The sequence below is a fragment of the Trichosurus vulpecula genome, chromosome 6, assembly GCF_011100635.1.
Source record: "Trichosurus vulpecula isolate mTriVul1 chromosome 6, mTriVul1.pri, whole genome shotgun sequence".
Lineage (NCBI taxonomy): Eukaryota > Metazoa > Chordata > Mammalia > Diprotodontia > Phalangeridae > Trichosurus > Trichosurus vulpecula.
The window spans coordinates 83,075,785-83,093,230 of NC_050578.1; the positions used below are offsets into that span (position 1 = coordinate 83,075,785).

At 36.2% G+C, this 17,446-nt stretch overlaps 1 protein-coding gene across 1 annotated transcript in view; it reads right to left on the reverse strand.

The window, feature by feature from the left end:
* Window positions 1-11,662: 11,662 nt before the first annotated feature.
* The window catches only part of TLL1 (tolloid like 1), a 332,054-nt gene continuing 326,270 nt past the window's right edge, over window positions 11,663-17,446 (reverse strand). The window contains exons 20-21 of the mRNA XM_036763870.1: window positions 14,891-15,141; window positions 11,663-11,797 (exon numbers count right to left, since the gene is read on the reverse strand). Of these exons, the coding sequence (XP_036619765.1) occupies window positions 11,663-11,797; window positions 14,891-15,141 (386 nt within the window). The remainder of the gene's footprint in view (window positions 11,798-14,890; window positions 15,142-17,446) is intronic.

The following is a 17,446-nucleotide window of genomic DNA, read 5'->3' on the forward strand; positions in this document are numbered from 1 at the left end:
TCAGCATGTCTCCATGAACAGAAAGGTCAGTGCTTAACAGAGCCATACCAGACCCAAACTATAAGCATCTCTCCTTCCCCTGTATTTTATAATTTTATCCCTACATACTTGGGAAATTTTCTTTTGTCCTCCTTGGTTCTGTGTCATTACTCTGCCCTGATGCTTGGGTCATAGAATTAAAAGACAACCAATCTTAGAGATAGAAGTGACCTTAGAGGCCATCTGTTCCACAGGAACTGAGCCTCAGAAAAGTTATGTTACTTTCTCAAAGTCATACAAGTAATGAATAACGTGCAACAATGTCTCTTGGATCCTGGAAAGTTTAAATGATTTGAATAGGGTCACACAGCACATTTGTGACAAAGGCAGTACTTAACCCCAGGTCTTCCTTATTCTAAGGCCAGCCCTCCACCCAAGGTCCTATGCTACCTCTCTTGCCTAGAAAATAGCAGGCACTTAATACTTATTAAATTTAATTTAATATTGGATAAAACACTTCTAACACAATTCAACTGGGCATTTTGACTGAGATAGAGAGCAGATGATGGGGAATGATATGACATAAGACTAGAAGGGTAGGTGGGAATCAGGTTCTTGATTGTGTTAAATGCCAGTCTGAGGAATTTGTATTTTATCCTAGAATACTAGGGAGCCATCATTTTTTTTTTATTTTGGGCAGCAGTATGTGGGATAACATGGTCAAACCTATGTTTAAGGAATACAAATTTGACAATCAAGTGGAGATTTATAAGGATTTTGTAGTGGTCAAATTGAGAAATTTTTGTAGGTCTGAATTATGGTGGAGGCTGCATGAGTGGAGAAAAGGGGTGGAAGGATGTATGCCGTAGACATAGAATCAACAAGAAGACTGGGCAACTAACTGAATATGGAGAATAAGGTTAGAGAAGAGTCAAGCAAGAATTCAAGATTGGGAAGCTGGATTCTTGGAAGGACGGTTGTGATCTCAAAAGAAATAAGGAAATTTGTGGGAAGGCTAGGTTTGGGAGAAATATTTAATGAGTTCCAGAAGTAAGATGCCTTCTAGTTCAATGGGAGGGCAAGTACAGGCTGGCAACTCTAGCTTAAATAGGTAAAGATTTTTAGTAGTAATAGCACAAAATACTCAAAAAACTAGTCAAAATTATTAGAAATTCTTTTCCTTTTAAATTTTTGGATTATATTATCATTTATTCTAGTCAAATGCTGTTATTTTATAAAGCATTATTGTTGTTTATGGAAAGCAGCTAGACAAAATGGCTACAACAAATGAATGTTTTTGGAGTTTCAGGACCCAAGGGAGACTTTTTCCCCAAAATTTGTGCCATCTAACTTAAGCCTGCAACACTGACTAGTGGAAACTATCAACCAAACTTTAAACACAACATTCCTAGTGTTTTTAACACTTAAAGTGATATTCTTGGAAAATATATTCAGCTTCAAAGATGGTAAATATAACATGTCTACCCCTTGCTCTCACTTTGTGAAGGATGGCATTAGGTTATATTCATACTTAACATCAAATAGGCTATAGCCCAGGTCATTTAACTCAACAAACATTGATCTAGTATATTTGGCTAAATTAAGCTATTTACAAATTAAGAATTTGTTTCTCACAATTTTAAGCCTTAGGAACTTAGAACCTTATAAGGACGGTTATACTAATTACACAAATATATATGCTATTTTTAGGAAAAGTAATTTAAATTAGCTTTGGAAATAATATAATTCATTACATTTTGATATTACTGCTGGATTTATAGAAGCTGCTTAAAAGTATAGGAAAAATCATAATCTCTGAAGAATCAAAATGGTAGGTAAAACAAAGGGTGATGTAGACCCATGACAGGCTATGAGACCACTGATCGCAAATAGAGGAGGAAGAGATTTCAGAGGCCATCAAGCTAAACTCATTTTGCCGATGAGGAAAATGAGGTCAAGGTATGTGAAAAACCTTGGCCAAAGTGACAAAGGTGCTAAAAATTAGAAGCAGAATTTGAACCCCAATTTTATGACTCCAAAGCTAATACTATTTTCACTATACTGTGCTTCCTTCATACCTCTACAGAGGTTATTAACATGCAGCATAATACTGATGCTAACATGAATACATAAACTATAGACAGGCTGAAAAAAAGAGGTAGGAAAATTATGAAATGAATGGGAGAGGTAACAGATAGGCAGCTTGATTGCTGCACTGACATCCACAAAATATGTTCATTGGTGTCCCATCCTTTCCTTCATATGTGTCTCTTTGTGACTCTATTTGGGCTTTTCTTGGTAAAGATATTGGAGTAGTTTGCAATTTCCTTCTCCAGATCACTTTACAGACACTGAAACCAAGGCATGCAGGGTTAAGTGACTTGCAGGGGAAGACACACCTAGTGTGTGAGGCCAGATTTGAACTTAAGAGTGTTTCCAACTCTAGGCCCGGCACTCTATCCGCTGCACCACCTAGCTGCCCCACAATATATCTTTACAAAATAACATTTTACCAAAGGAATTCCTTTAAGATATTTGGTAGATCGTCTATGGAGTATTTATGGGAAGATATGGATGAAAATCACAAAGAATACGGAGGTATCAATGATATGGGTTCTGCACAGTTGGAGGAAATACATAGATCAAACATCCATTACATGTACATACCTACATTGCTATGTAATTGCTTTTCTAAGTATAAAGTCCTATTCCTTGTCCCATTTAAGGGAAAATAAGAGAATATAACCTGTGTAGATAGGGTTCCCATTACTTAAAAATAATTGGACTCATCATATACTCTCTCTCTCTCTTGCTCAAAAAGACAATTCTTTTCCTTGTAAAGCTTGCACCATCCTGTTTCTGAGATCTAGGACCCATTCAGTCATGACTGATGCAGTTATGACCAACAGAACCACTGAAATCTTGTACAGTGTTCTTTTCCTGGTGTGGATAATGTGTTGTAAGTCAACTGCTTCTGTCCTGCTTCTACTCTTACTAAGAGATTTATTGTAAGACACACACCTTTCAGGTTCTTTCTCTTTTTGCAGCACAGGAGACAGGTTGACAATGGATTTCAATCTTAAGAAAGAGGTGTGCCTAGGGGATGACTAGGATGCTAAGGGCTTCTTGATTTTACAATGTTTTTTACTAATCTAATTAAACTTTTTGTTTTAACCATGATCTTGAGACTGAGTGATTTGTGAACAACAGCAGGATCTAAGAGGAAATTCAGATTCTTCAGTGAAAAGAGCACAGGAATAAATGAGAGTAGAGATTGAGAGTAACAGAGCCTTCACTTTGCATTGCATTTGTGGAGGATGATCTAAGAAAAAAGTTATAAAATGAAAGAAAAATAAGTATAATAGAAAATGCAATAGATTGGCAAACAAATCAACTAATATTTATTGAGTACCAGTTATGTACAAGACACTGGGAGATGTAAACCAATACAAAATGTCCCTGCACTCTAGGAATTTACAATCTAGTCGGGGGAGGAGGAAGTGTGAAATTCTTTAATAACCAAGGAATACAGTTGACTTACATGACTAAAATTGTGCTAATCTCTACAGTAGGAGGGAACTATAAGCTAGAAGATCAAATTGGCTACATGGTTTGGGTGATCAAAGAAGTGTGAAGAAAAATTTAGAGAAATCATGACTATCAGGATTTTTCTCTAGACTAAATTACTTGATTGGGATTATAAGAAGTAAAAGATAGCAAATAAGGCTTGCAACCAGAGCCTTTCTCATAAAGAAAAATAATATTTCTGTATGAAAATAACTTAAAGTTTATAATACTTACTTTGTAAGGCCACCTCCCTGAGGGTTAGATGCTCCCATTCTGTGTACAATCTTCCCGCATGCAGAAAGATTGTTCTGGATATGTATCTGAGATGGAACATGACAACTCGTTATGCTATATATTAAATAGCATATAGGGGTAGCTAGGTGGCACAGTAGATAAGAGTGCTAGGCATGGAGTCAGGAAGACTAAGCTGCGTGGCTTCAAATTCAGCTTCTAACACTTATTAGCTGTGTCACCTTGAGCAAATCACTTAACCATGTTTGCCTCGGTTTCCTCATTTGCAAAATGAGCCAGATAAGGAAATGACTAACCACTCTACTATCTTTGCCAAGAAGACCCCAAATGAGGTCATGAAAACTCGGACACAACTGAAATGACTAAACAACAAATATGAAATAGCTTCAAACACCAGATAGTCTGAAGGACATCATAAAGAGATTTTGTAGGAACACATCTAAGGAATGTCACAAAGTGTTTCATCTAATTTAAATGTTTTATTCTTGGAGAATCTCCTCAAACAAATTCAACATTTATTAGAATTTCAATCTGGCTATTTTTAAGGATGTTTTAAGTTATTAACTTAGGTAGTGTTTGTTACATTCTAATTATTTCAAACTAATCAGGAACATATTTGGAGGCAAATAAATATTGGAAATAAAATAGCAGCCATGTTTAAGACACAATATGATGTTAATTTTGAATCAGCTTTATGAAAGATGCAAGTATATTTGAATAAGTACTGCCTTAAATTCATTACTTACCAAATTTGCAAGCTTCATAGTCTCTCAAAGTCCCTTCTATTCTCATCTTATGATAAGTCTTTGAGCTATATTACTCTTATCATCCCAGAGAAATGACAATCTATCTTTCGAAGAAAAAGATTTCCTGAGATGAAGGTTCTACAACCCCTCTGTAATTTCTTTAAATGTTTTAAACCTCTCTCTGTTGGGAAACTACTCCATATTGTTGTCAATTCCCAATTTGTGAGCGCATTTCTTCAAAACTTCATTTCTAACTTGGTTGTTCATAATCTAGAACATATTTTCTCCATAGAAACAACTGTAATCAGGTTTGTAGACTAGCCTACTTCTAATATGGCCCCATTCCCCACTCTCACATTAACTTCTGAGTCTGTCAATTTTATTTGAGTACTCTTTCAAGAATGCTAAAATTCTAGAACTTTTTCCAATCTGATACTTATCTCTCCTGGTGCTTCCTTATTACAGCCAAAAATTGTTTATCCTGCTCTATGTAACCATGTGACCAAGCCTACAACTTCTCTGTCCAAGCTCACAGAAAAAGGTCCTCTTGAATCTGCCTTGCTTTATAATTTATTCTCTTCATGCAATAGACAACATGGATCTGCATCTGGATGCTCTTCATCTTTGATATTTACTCCTTAGTGTTCTTGCAGTTTATAGATATTCAAAATAATCCACACACTGTTCTATTTCATTCATTCAATAACTATACCATGGATCCCATTACAAACATGCCCAATTCACCAAAACATTTTATTAAAGAAGCAGACTAAGAAATTACATACACCTTGCCTACGATGCTGCCTGCCTTCCCCTAGAATTCTCAAACTTAACAACTTTATTCATCACATAATTTGAATGCAATAAATGTTCAGTGAAAATGAGAAAACAATAATATGACAACATTAGTAATTAAAGAGAAAAAATAAAGTTGAGAAAAAATAAAAACTTTTTTTTCTTCAAAATGCTGGCTCATGAGTATAAGATTGACCAGATACCCAGTTGAATGGTTTCCTGTAACAAAATATTTAAAGCTAAAAGATTGTTTTAATAGTTATATGAGGAGGGTGAAAGCAGAAGGTAATAGCAAATTTTATACATTTCAGGGAGAAGGACCAATATTAGGCACCCAGGCAGGGGAGAATCAGAGCAAAGCAAAACTGAAATCTGCTAAAGCTGTCATCAGAACAACATGACAAGTTTATAGGTCCAGACCACTTGTTCTAAGCAGATGGTAGCTATGGGTTGGGCATAGGGGGTGCTGGGAGGGGGAAGAAGGACAGGATAAGCTCAGATAAGTATCTTAGTGTTGCATAGAGATAAAGAGATCCTTAAGGAAGGAAATATGTAGACATAATGGGAAGAGGCACAGAAAATCAGTCCTCCGGACTCAGCATACAGGCTGGTTGACAAACCACATGGCCACACAACTGTACTGAATATAGTAGAGTGGGAAAGGAGCTCAGTAGCCTTGTCACATTCTCCCTAGTTCTCAGGACCAGAATTCCTCAGGCAGTAGCTACCAGAGTAATAAAGTAACAGCATAGTGAGCCAAGATTTGGGTATTTTAGAGGCAAATAGTCTGTGCACCAAATGTAGTTATGAAAATCTATACTTTTCTTACCACCATTGCAACTTTGTAAAAAAAAAAAAAAAAGAACCAGTACTTTAACAACTTAAATTCCTTGTAGCTTGAATCTGCAGTCAGGAAGACCTGAGTTCAAATACAACTTCAGATATGTACCAGCTGTGTGACCCTGGCCAAATCACTTAACTCTGCCTGAGTTTCCTCATCTATAAAATGAGCTGGAGAAGGAAATGGCCAAACACTCTTTGCCAAGAAAACCCCAAATGCGGTCACTAAATGTCACATACAACAGAAATGACTGAACAATAACAGCAAAAGGGGACCAAAGCAGTTGACTCTCAAAAAAACTTTCAGGAACTCACACAAAAACAATGCTTCACCCTACTTCAATATATAGTATTAGTAAGGTTATATACATTCAGGATTAGGATAGCTACCTGGCATCAGTGCCTCCTTTTGTCACATGCCCTTTAGCTATGCTGTACTTTCCTCATGCTGCTCCTTTTCTGGAAATATTTCCTCTAGCTGCTACTCTGACATACATTTTTATCAATCTACACAAGGAAAGAAGGATTCACCATCTCCATGATTGGCCCTACAGAGGGCACTGCCTCCTACAAGTAATAAGAGGCCAGAGTAGGTGGCTGGCGTTGGGGTCCTTTGGCAGCCAGTGGATATTTTTAATGGAATGGGAAGGCAGAATGTAGAATGATCAAAAGAATTTTGAAGATTCCAAAGATAAGAGTGGAGGTAATTCACATTTAAAATTTATGAAAGATTTTGCCAAATTCTGCTTTGGCCAATTTTCAGGCTTTCTTTTCTATACAGACACAAAATAAAAGAGCTAAATAATACCTCCAAATTCATGTATTCTAACCCTTTCTTTATGTGACAGATTAAGGAACGGAGGCCCTGAGAAACTTACTTTGGCAAAAGACAAAAGTTTCTAATCCAAAATTTCTTAAGTCATTTTGTACAATAAGTATATGTGATAATAAGTGATGCATATGGTAGTATTCCTCAGAAATATGATCCTGAAAGGTGCATGCCATTTAATGTTTCCTTAAAAAGAAGGAACTTTTTCACAGGTAATGGGTATACTATATGAAGGCCATAGATATATCATTTTTGCAATCATATCCTCTGAAGGAAAAAAAATCTATCGTTTAATATTTACATTAAAAAAGATGTGATGAAACAGCAAAGGAAATCGGAAATGGTAAGGTAAACAAATTTGGTATTATTTTAAAAAGCAATAGCAACAAAAAACAGAACTTTAAAGTAAGGCTCTAGCTTAAGTAGCTGAGGGTAAGAAAAGCAGGATAAGTCCAAAAGAGAGGGCAGTGCTTTCCTCTGAATATGGTCAATGAGGTGGCTTGCCAGGACTCTGACTGGCTTTAGAGATGATGCAGTGACTCTTGTCATCAGTAGGTAAGAGGATGATAAGGTGACCAAAGCAGCTGATGCTAGGAAAAAATGAAAAAAACAAAAAACCACCAAAAAAAACCCCTCAACCAACATGTTTGGATAAGGACATTTAAGTGCCAGTGAAGGATAATTTGGAGATTCATTATGTAAGATTCTAGATCAGATTTCTCCTTAGCTAGGTAATTTTAGATATTTTATTATTTTTTCAGCAAGTCATATAAAGTAAGAGAGAGTAATTTCTTTCTTTAAAATCTTCAAGAGTTCTATCTATGCAACTAGAACTATGACAGACCCCAAACTTAAATAATATATTGATGGCTAGTTAAAAAAATTTATAATGATATGTTGAGGCAACAGGAGCTGCCAAAAGAGTTTTTGTTTGTTTTAACATAGTGAAAATATAAAGCTGTTTGTATTTTACCTGTTAGCATATTAAAGGCAAGTAGACTGAATTAATGACTAAAATAATTTTTTTTTTGCAGGGGGGAAGGCAGGGCAATTGGGGTTAAGTGACTTGCCCAAGGTCACACAGCTAGTAAGTGTGTCAAGTGTCTGAGGCTGGATTTGAACTCAGGTCCTCCTGACTCCAGGGCTGGTGCTGTACTCACTGCACCACCTAGCTGCCCCTAAAATAACTTTTAAAGTAGTAAAACAGTAATCTCAGTTAAGTGGCACTTTATAAATTAAAACTATCAATAGGCACTTCAGAACATCTATAGCAAAATATGAATTAAGGATCATGTGGAGATATGGCAAGATCCTAAGGTGCCTTCTGAATCATCAGATAAAAATTAAATTGCTTTCAATATAATTGCAGTGTCATATTTGGTTTATCACAATTTTATGGACTTTCATAATTTCCAGCATGTTGAGTTGTAATGGACTTTAGAGGTCAGAAAACCATAAAGTTAGAGCTGGAAAGGACCCCAGAGATCAACTTGTCCCAACCCTTCATTTTACAAATGAGGAAACTGAGGACCAGAGAAATTAAGTTATTCACCCAGAGACTCATAAGAAATAAGCAATGAACAAAGATTCAAGCCTCGGGCCCATCCCTCCTGATACAGAACCCTTATCAATACACCACTATACCATCATCCAATATAGAAGAAAAATTACATTCTAAGTTGATGGTCAATTTGGTAATTATTAATCAGAGGGTATGATTAATCAGAATACCACCTTTACCCAATGATTCCAGGTGCTTGTCACTTATATTAACTGTCTAAACCTGTGTTTTCATTAGTGTTAGAAACTCTTCATATGGAAATACTTTTCACCAATGCAGATTTGCAACTTATCTGCAATTTACAGTCTTTGTTTTCAAAAGCTGATTGTGTGTAGAGATTGCTTAACTCTTTGTATTTGTATCCCCAGTGACTAGCACAGTGCTTGGTATACAGTAAGTCTTAATAAATGTTGCTTGATTGATTACCACTGAGTAGCTTGTCATAGCATTACTATGTGACAGGGGAAGAAGGTGAACCAAGGTCTTCTTACTCCATAGCTAACTCTCTATCCATCTGTTGCTAAAATTAAAAGAAACAAGAAGATGTAGTGGCCATAAGCACCAAATTATTGGGTAGCCATTTCCTTTTTAATGCCATTCGGGATACTGAAATTTATGGATCTATGTGATATCATTTTCACTTTTGAAGCCACGCCAGAAAATGTTGAAATAGTAGGTTTATCTTCCAAAGTTCATTTCAATTTACTATTACAAACAGAAATCTTATACAAACCTATACAAATACAAACATTTATGTGTATAATATCTGGTTACCTATTAGATCTAATTACCTATATTTGATCTAATTAGAGATTCACAAGAAATTATGGAATACTGGAATTACTTTGTTCCATTGTACTATCTTCAAAATACTTAAGTCCACTGAAGGCATCAAGTATAATTAAATCTGACAATGTCAAGAGAAAGGTTAACTTATCTCTGCAGCTGCTAATACCCTCCCCCTTCCAATCGCCTTCTTTTTTGTACTTATTAATTTACATGTTTCACCCTCATTAGAATTTACGCTCCTTGAGAGTAGGGACTGTTTTTCTCCTTCTGCCTTTTTTGGGGGGGAGGGGTATCCCAACCACTTAGCACAATTCCTAGCACAGAGTAGGTACTTAAATTCTTGTTGACCAACTGCCTGAAAACAGAATTTTTAAAAACTGGGCTTATAATTTCTGACTAATTTATATAACAAATGTGTAGAGCAGTGGTTGTTTTCCCCAAAACTGACATCTTATGAGTGTTACAAACATCTTAATTTTGGAAAAAAAACTTAAAAGAACAAAAAAAGAAAAAAAAAACATCCAATTTATTAGTGCCAGTGAATGTTCATGGACAAGTAACAGAAACCAAGCTACTTTGGGTAGCAGTCTACATCACAGAGTAATAACATTTCTTCTAAGTGAAATAGCACACTTCCTTGTAACTGAGTCTGTAGGGATTAAAAGTCCCAATTGTTTATCCATGAAACCATCAACGTAAAGGTGCTACCTCTAAACAGGTTTCCAGTATAACTTGGCATGGAAGGTATAGCTGTCCAAACACATGACACCTCTCATCCCCTTGCAGCATTCTCTCATGCATACATCCACACATAGGCATATACAATAACATCACAAATGGCCAAAAGGACAGAATTCCATTTAAAATAACGTTTCTATATCAAAAGCAGACCTTCATATTTACATCAGATGCTCTAGCCACGGAAATGGTCTTGCTTGGAAATCATAGTGTTAACATTAAAATGTTCAACTTGTCAAAATTGTTTATCAAATCAAAGATGTATCTACAGAAAGATCTATTCGATCATGTGCAAGGTTTCTAAGGCCATTAGAAGTCCCTGTTCCACAAAACCAGTGCTGCCAACACAAGAATCTACTGATGCATTTAATAAGTCTTTAGTCTTCAAATGAAGCCAGCCAGGCATTGGGAGACATTCATGAACTTCAGGTTGTTGGCTCAAAGGTCTAAAACTTGAAACAAAAAAGTTCATAGGATAGCACCAAAGAAATTCTCTTTCAGCAATAGATCATTTTTGCCACCAAAATTTTTCTTTACTCACTTCCAGGGTGGGGGGAAAAATCTTACAATTGGTCCAGAAGCTACCATTTGGTTACCACTCAGGGTCATTTCTGGTTAGCTAAACCAAACGCAACATTGTCAACAGCAATTTTCCACAAAATGTTCCAAAGGAAGAGGCAAGCAGTGGTGAGGACATCTTTACCAGCTGCTGTGTGAGAGTAGCCAGCATGAAGAATTCTGCTCCGGAGGCTTCTTTGATTTAAGGTGGGTGAGAAGAAAATACCTGCACAGAGAAGTGACTTTACCTATAAACTGAGTATTTTGGGGGAATGACAGCAACCATGCTTGTAGAATATTAGCAATAATGATTATACGATAGAAGTTCTGGGAAATGTGAATGTCAGCTAAGTAAAATGGTGCAAAGACTGGTTATATTTCAAATACGGTAATCAGGAATAAAAAAGAAAACAATGAAGCAGACACATTCCAGTTTCAAAACACTGAAGAACTGAATTTTTAACACGCACAGACCACCTTCACAGACCTTCTTGTGTCAAATCATACCATGTTTGCAGGTTCGCACTGCATCCTAGACACAAAGCCAAAGCCATTAGAATAAGATACAAGAACAATACATGGGTTGTATGTGACCTGTTGTAATTATATTTTGTTTGCTTATTTTCCTCCCTCTTGGATACCAAACAATTGTTAGAAAGAAGTCTGCAGGGTCACTTTTCCTGAAAGGAATTGACTCAATTGTCAGGCATTGATAACAAACATCAAGATGTTTACAAAAGCTGTTCTAGTCTTTCTGGAAACAAGCAATGGCCTTCCACCAGCTTTGCAGATATTGTCAAAGATGGAGCCCAACCATCACCATCATGTCCATTCTGCTGGGCTACCTGAATACTTCAATTTGGGAACAGAAACAATTCGGGTTTTCGAGTTTTGTGTTGATTCAAGTTCATTATAGAAAATTTTTGTGCTAATAACTTTAGAAGAAAAAAAGGAATACTTCTCCCCATCAAGTATGCTCCTTTTCTTTTGGACATAGAGGTTTTGGCATTATTTTTTGGTACGAGTGGTAGCTGAGTATTTTCTGCTTTTGTATCGTATATGGAATCCTTTCTTGTTGATTGTATCGTCAGTGTGGAAATAAATTAAAATAGCATCCCCCGATGAATAGATTTCTTCAGGTGGCTGGAGATTAAAAAACAAACAATACAGTTTTTTCAGAACACAACTGATGTGAGATTAAAAAAAAATCCTTACCTGTATTGCAATTGTAATTTGACACAGAGCAATGCAGTTATTTTCTCAGGGAAAAAACTCCATTTTAAGATGGTTTTATACTGTGGAATAGATTTCACCATAAATCAGTGGCCATCACATAGGCTTGTGCTTTTGAAAGGACTGCACTTGACAAGAAGCAAACATTCTGAAGTCATTTTAATAGTCTACTTGGTTAAGGAATAGCCTATTGATGCTAGCTAGATGGTTCAGTGCATAGATTGCTGGTCCTGGAATCAGGAAGAACTGGGTTGAAATCCAGCTCCAGATAATTAATAGCTGTACGACTCCAGGAAAGTCATGTAATCTCTGCTTGTTCCCTCATTTGTAAATTGGAGATAATCATAGCACCAACTTCACAGAGTTATTGTGAGGATCAAATGAGATAATAATTGACAAATAATTTGTGTGGCACCTAAAACATAACAGATGTTCCATAAATGCTTTCCCCCTTCCTCTTCCCTTCTTTTATACCTTATAACAACGGTCCAATGCTACCAAATTGTATTTACTTATTATTTTGTGTTGGGACTATGAATTCCTTATCTCCCTCCTCTCTACCTCCAGACTTCACGTATGTGCACTTACATTGGTTATCTCTATTTTTAAGAGCTATAAAAGGAACTTGCAGTTCATAAAATTCAAATGTTTCATTTTGGAGATAAGGAAAGTGAGCTCCATAAATCTGTGCTTTGCCCAAGATTACAAAGGTAGTAGCAGAACTATTTGATTCCCAAATTAGTATTTTTTCCTCATTCAAAATAATTAAAATTCAAGGACTTACAATTTTATCCTCAACGTAGAAAAGTTGATATTTCTTAGGTAGCTTAATTCTATCCTGCTGCTAACAGAAGTTGATAATATTAGAAAATTGGTAGGAATATCTTTTGAATAAAAATATACATTCCACAGGGGTATTAAATGACAATGAAACAGGGAAGGGGTATTGAATGGCAATGGATCACAGAATCATGGCATAACACACTTGGAAGGACATTTAGTAGAATGTTCTCATTTTCCAGATGAGGTCACTGTACTTCTGTTGAAGGGCCTGGGTACAGGTTGAAGAGCGCTCTGGCCTTAGTGTTCAGAGATCTGAGATCAAATCTCAGCTTTGATGTCTCTGTGTGATCTCAGAAAAGACTTTTAAGCTTCCTGAGCCTTGGTTTCTTCTTATGTAAAATGGGAATAATAATACTTATATAGCCTAAATTATAAGACTTTTGTGAGAAAAATACTTTGTAAACCTTAAAACATTATAGAAATGTGAACTATTAGGAAGAGTAATAATTATTATGATCATTTTTCTCATGAGAACCATAGAGATTAAATGAATTATCCAAGGTCACAGCTAGAAAGAATGATGAAAATAACTACATATGTATATATGTATACATATACATACACACACACACACATATATGTATGTGTATATACCCGCAGACACACACACTTATTGCTTTAAGGTTTACAAAGTGTTTTATATCTGTTTTCTCATTTGGTGCTCACAACAACCCTGAGATGTTTCTACCATTTTATAGATGAGAAAGCAGACAAAGACCAAGTTCCTTGCTGAGGGTCAAATAGTGTTCAATAACAGTTTTTCCTGATTCAAGTCCACCACTCTTGATTCCCAATATAGGCTATAATTGTCTTTGAAATAGCTCACCTCATTTTTTCAGATTAAAAGAAAAACAAAGACCCAGAGCAGGATAATTACTTGAACATTTTTCAGCATTTGAGGATATTAAAAATTGTCTTCTGTAGAACATCTATAATTGTGTGGATAACATACATTCTGAGAGGGACTTATATTCAGGGCTTCATGAAAAACAGTTTGTTACTCATCTGTTTCAGCGCCCTTTGGAAGACACCTGAAGAAAGTCCAGTCTTCTCCTGAGCCCAAACACATATAGCAAGTAGGACCAGGCTGAAGCTTCTTGCTGTTTTTCTAGCATATTGCTAAGTGGAAATGAATTTGGGGTCAACTCTATGGTCTCTAAAAGGTTTCCTTCCTCCTCTTTTCCAGTTTTTTTCTGAAATTCAGTTAAAAATTTGAAAATACTTTCAAAGACAAGTAATTATATGCATATAATCCTTTTAAAAATCTTAAAGTGCTTCCATTGAATAATATTTTAAATAACCTAATATAAAAATGATGTTTAAATTAAAATTATTGTATAAATACTCAACATAGCATTGGATATATTTTAAAATTCTTAATCAAAAATGGTTAATAATTATCAAAAACCATAATTCAGTTCATTACTTTATCGATCAGAGATTTCACTAATGTAAGTGTTCCCTTCACCAAATATAGACTGCAACCTCATCAACCCTAAATGGACTGATATCACAAACTACTGTGGCCAACATACATTTTTACAAGTCTTCTTAAACTCAGCTAGGTTGGTCTTTGGATAATAGACACTGTGTCTGTGAAAGACATATCCTCAAAGACTTTCCAGCTTGGGAAAACCTGCCATAGCTTTATGTCTACTGTATTAGCTTCAAAGAATGTAGGGTCATTTTCATACCAAGAAGAGACATCAGAGTAGGACTTCAGCATTGAAGTATAATAAAACAGAAATCTAGCTTACCATTTTCTTGTTTTCAAAGATCATCTAAATGTAATTGTGAGCTTAAAAAAGTGGTCTTTGTTCTGCTCCCCTTTATCCTTCTTTTTATTATTCTATGAAGGGGTTTATTTCTGATTTAGATCTTGTCTGGACACTAGATAGGTTAAACAGTCTCTCTCAGGATTTCTCAGAATTCAATCAAAGAAACAGTTCAGTAAGAAAGAGTTTTGGGGGAAGAATTTTAAGATTTTTCTTGAAACTTTCTCATTTTAGTCAATGTCAATTTTGAATTAGGACATTTAATCAATTGACCCACTTCTAGGAAAGAAATAAGACAATAACGTTTGCACTACTTTGTAAAACACAAAGCAAGTAAAATATAAAGAGGTAGCGATTGGACAGTTTCTATCCTTATAATACTTACACCTGAGCCACAGAATCGACCAAGATTCTGATCTGTTGAATCATGTCCATCAAAGAGCTGAACATAGTCATAGCCACAGTCTGCTTCTTCTTCAATCTCAAAAGTCTGAAAACTTAATTCAACTGAAGATCCTTGTTCTGACAGTAGCAGCCACTCACAACGGACTTGGCCAGGGTAATTGTTATCACCAAACTGAGCATGAGAATACAGGTCTTTTGGACTGGGTTCAGCTTTCAGTCGACCACCACATTCTGCCTCGGGGAAGCGGGGAGGAAGGAAAAGAATTAATGCTAATACTTCATAGCACAATTTCTATTACCAGGTTGCCATCTATATGTTTATTGGTGTTGGAATGACCATTTAGATGAAGAGCTCAAGGTGGCATATCTGCTGTCTACATCTCTGTATGCCTTAAGAGAAGTACAAAATTATTCTCCCTGTTCCCCCACTTCCCTGTTCCTCTCTCCCTTAACAACAAAAATCAATGATAGTTTGCATGTGCAAAAAGTGAGAAATTGGGGAAAATATTTTAAAGGATCCCTCTTTGATTCAATTTGAACTAGGGATTTCTATACTTAAAGAAGCTAGGGCAGCTAAGCGGTGCAGTGGGTAGAGCACCCGGTCCGTAGTGAGGAAGACCTGATTTCAAATTTGGCCTCAGACACTTAGTTGTGTGATCCTGCCCAAGTCACTTAATTATGTTTGCCTCAGTTGCCTCTGTAAAATGATCTGGAAAAGGAAATGGCAAACCACACTAGTATCTTTGCCAAGAAAACCCCTAATGGGGTCACAGAGAGTCAGAGAAAGAAAACGCAAGTGTTAGTTCAGAGTAATAGGAAAATACCGAGCTTTATCAAACTAGTGTTATTACCTTTGTGAATATCAGAATTAGATCACGAAAGAGCTATACTAATACCAATTACAAATTCATTGTAATAAATGGTTCACCCAACTGAAAGCATAAGAGACAAAATAAGGCAAAATAGTAGTACATCTAGTGTTATATTTAATGAATTTTTTTAGGAATTTGCTTGTGAAAATCAATCATCTTTCAAGTCACAGAAGTTTTAGGGCTGAGCATGTAGCCTCAAGTTGTCTTCTGTGTGTGTGTGTGTGTGTGTGTGTGTAAGTTTAGGTGGAAGATAGTGCTACTAGAACCACCTCTCCCGCCCCCCGCCCCACGCACGCTTCCTCATTATTCTCGCCTTCCAGCTCACCTCAGAGTACTAGTAAGGATCTAGAACACAGCCACATTTCGAAAAATTCAAGAGCATAACAGAGATATATAGAAAAGGAAATGAGGTTGATATAAACTCCACCTGTGACTCTGGAGTGAATCACAGAGTCTCACAATTTCAGAGTTGAAAGGCCCTCAGTAGACATCTAATTCAACCTGTATCTCACTAAAAATCCCTACTATGACACACTTGAGGAATGGTCACCTAGTGAGAGGTCTTCTTGAAGTAGTCCATTCTCCTTTTGGACAGCTCTAATCTTAGAGAAATTTCTTGTTTTCTATTTTTTTTCCTCCTGATAGTAAGTCAGAACTGCCTCTTGGGAACTCGTCCCCAGCCCCTTAATTCCTCTATTTCTGGTTCTGCTGAACTTTTCATCACATGACAGCCCTTAAAAACTTGCCTACAGACACTATGCATGCTCTGCATGATCCTTCTCTTCTCCAAAAGAAACATCTCTAGTTCCTTCACTATGCTCATTTTCTGTTTCCACATTGCAGGGCCCCGGATTGAGCTACAGAAATAATGGAGGTTGAGCAGATGCTTCCAACCTCTGCCAGGATTGAGGAGAGTGCTCTGAAAGCAAATGGAAGATATATTTAGGATCCCCCAGGAAAACAAAAAGTCATCTTCCTATTCATGTCACCAGGGAAATATGTGACAAATATTTCCCTTAATCTCTACAAACTAATAATCACTGCCATTGTGAATAGGGCCTCTTTTATTCTTTTTCACTAATTAATACTGTAAAGCACCTCAAGGACACATGAATGATGATGGAAAACTACACATAAAATATTATTCGATCATCCACAGTCAAAACATAATTCTTTGTAATTATAACACATATGTTATATAAATAAAATCTTCAAGGCAAACATAAGTATTATCAAAATGCTGCTGCACTGAGGCTCTTGAGTACATATGAAACTCATTGACAGGTGTTTTTATCTTCCTCATACTGATATGTATTAGCCTTAGTAAGTGATCAGAGCAACTACAGAACTGCTTCCTGATTTCTGTACAGTACAACTCCCCAAAACTCAAGTTATTAAACATGTCTGAGAAACACGTTACCTATTTTTTTCTGGCCATTTAAGGGCCCCCTCCCTCTATAATCATAATTTAAAGTGTCCTAATGGACTAGTCACTAAAACGAAACATTATGGTTAAGGAAATTTCAGGAAATTGTGTGTGTGACTTGTGGGAGAATATACACATTTGGGAGAAGAGAGGTCAGATGCTAAAATGGTTTCTTGAAAACTCTAACCTTAAGGCTTCTTTTCCTTAGCTTAGTTAGACTCAACACCTAGCTATAACT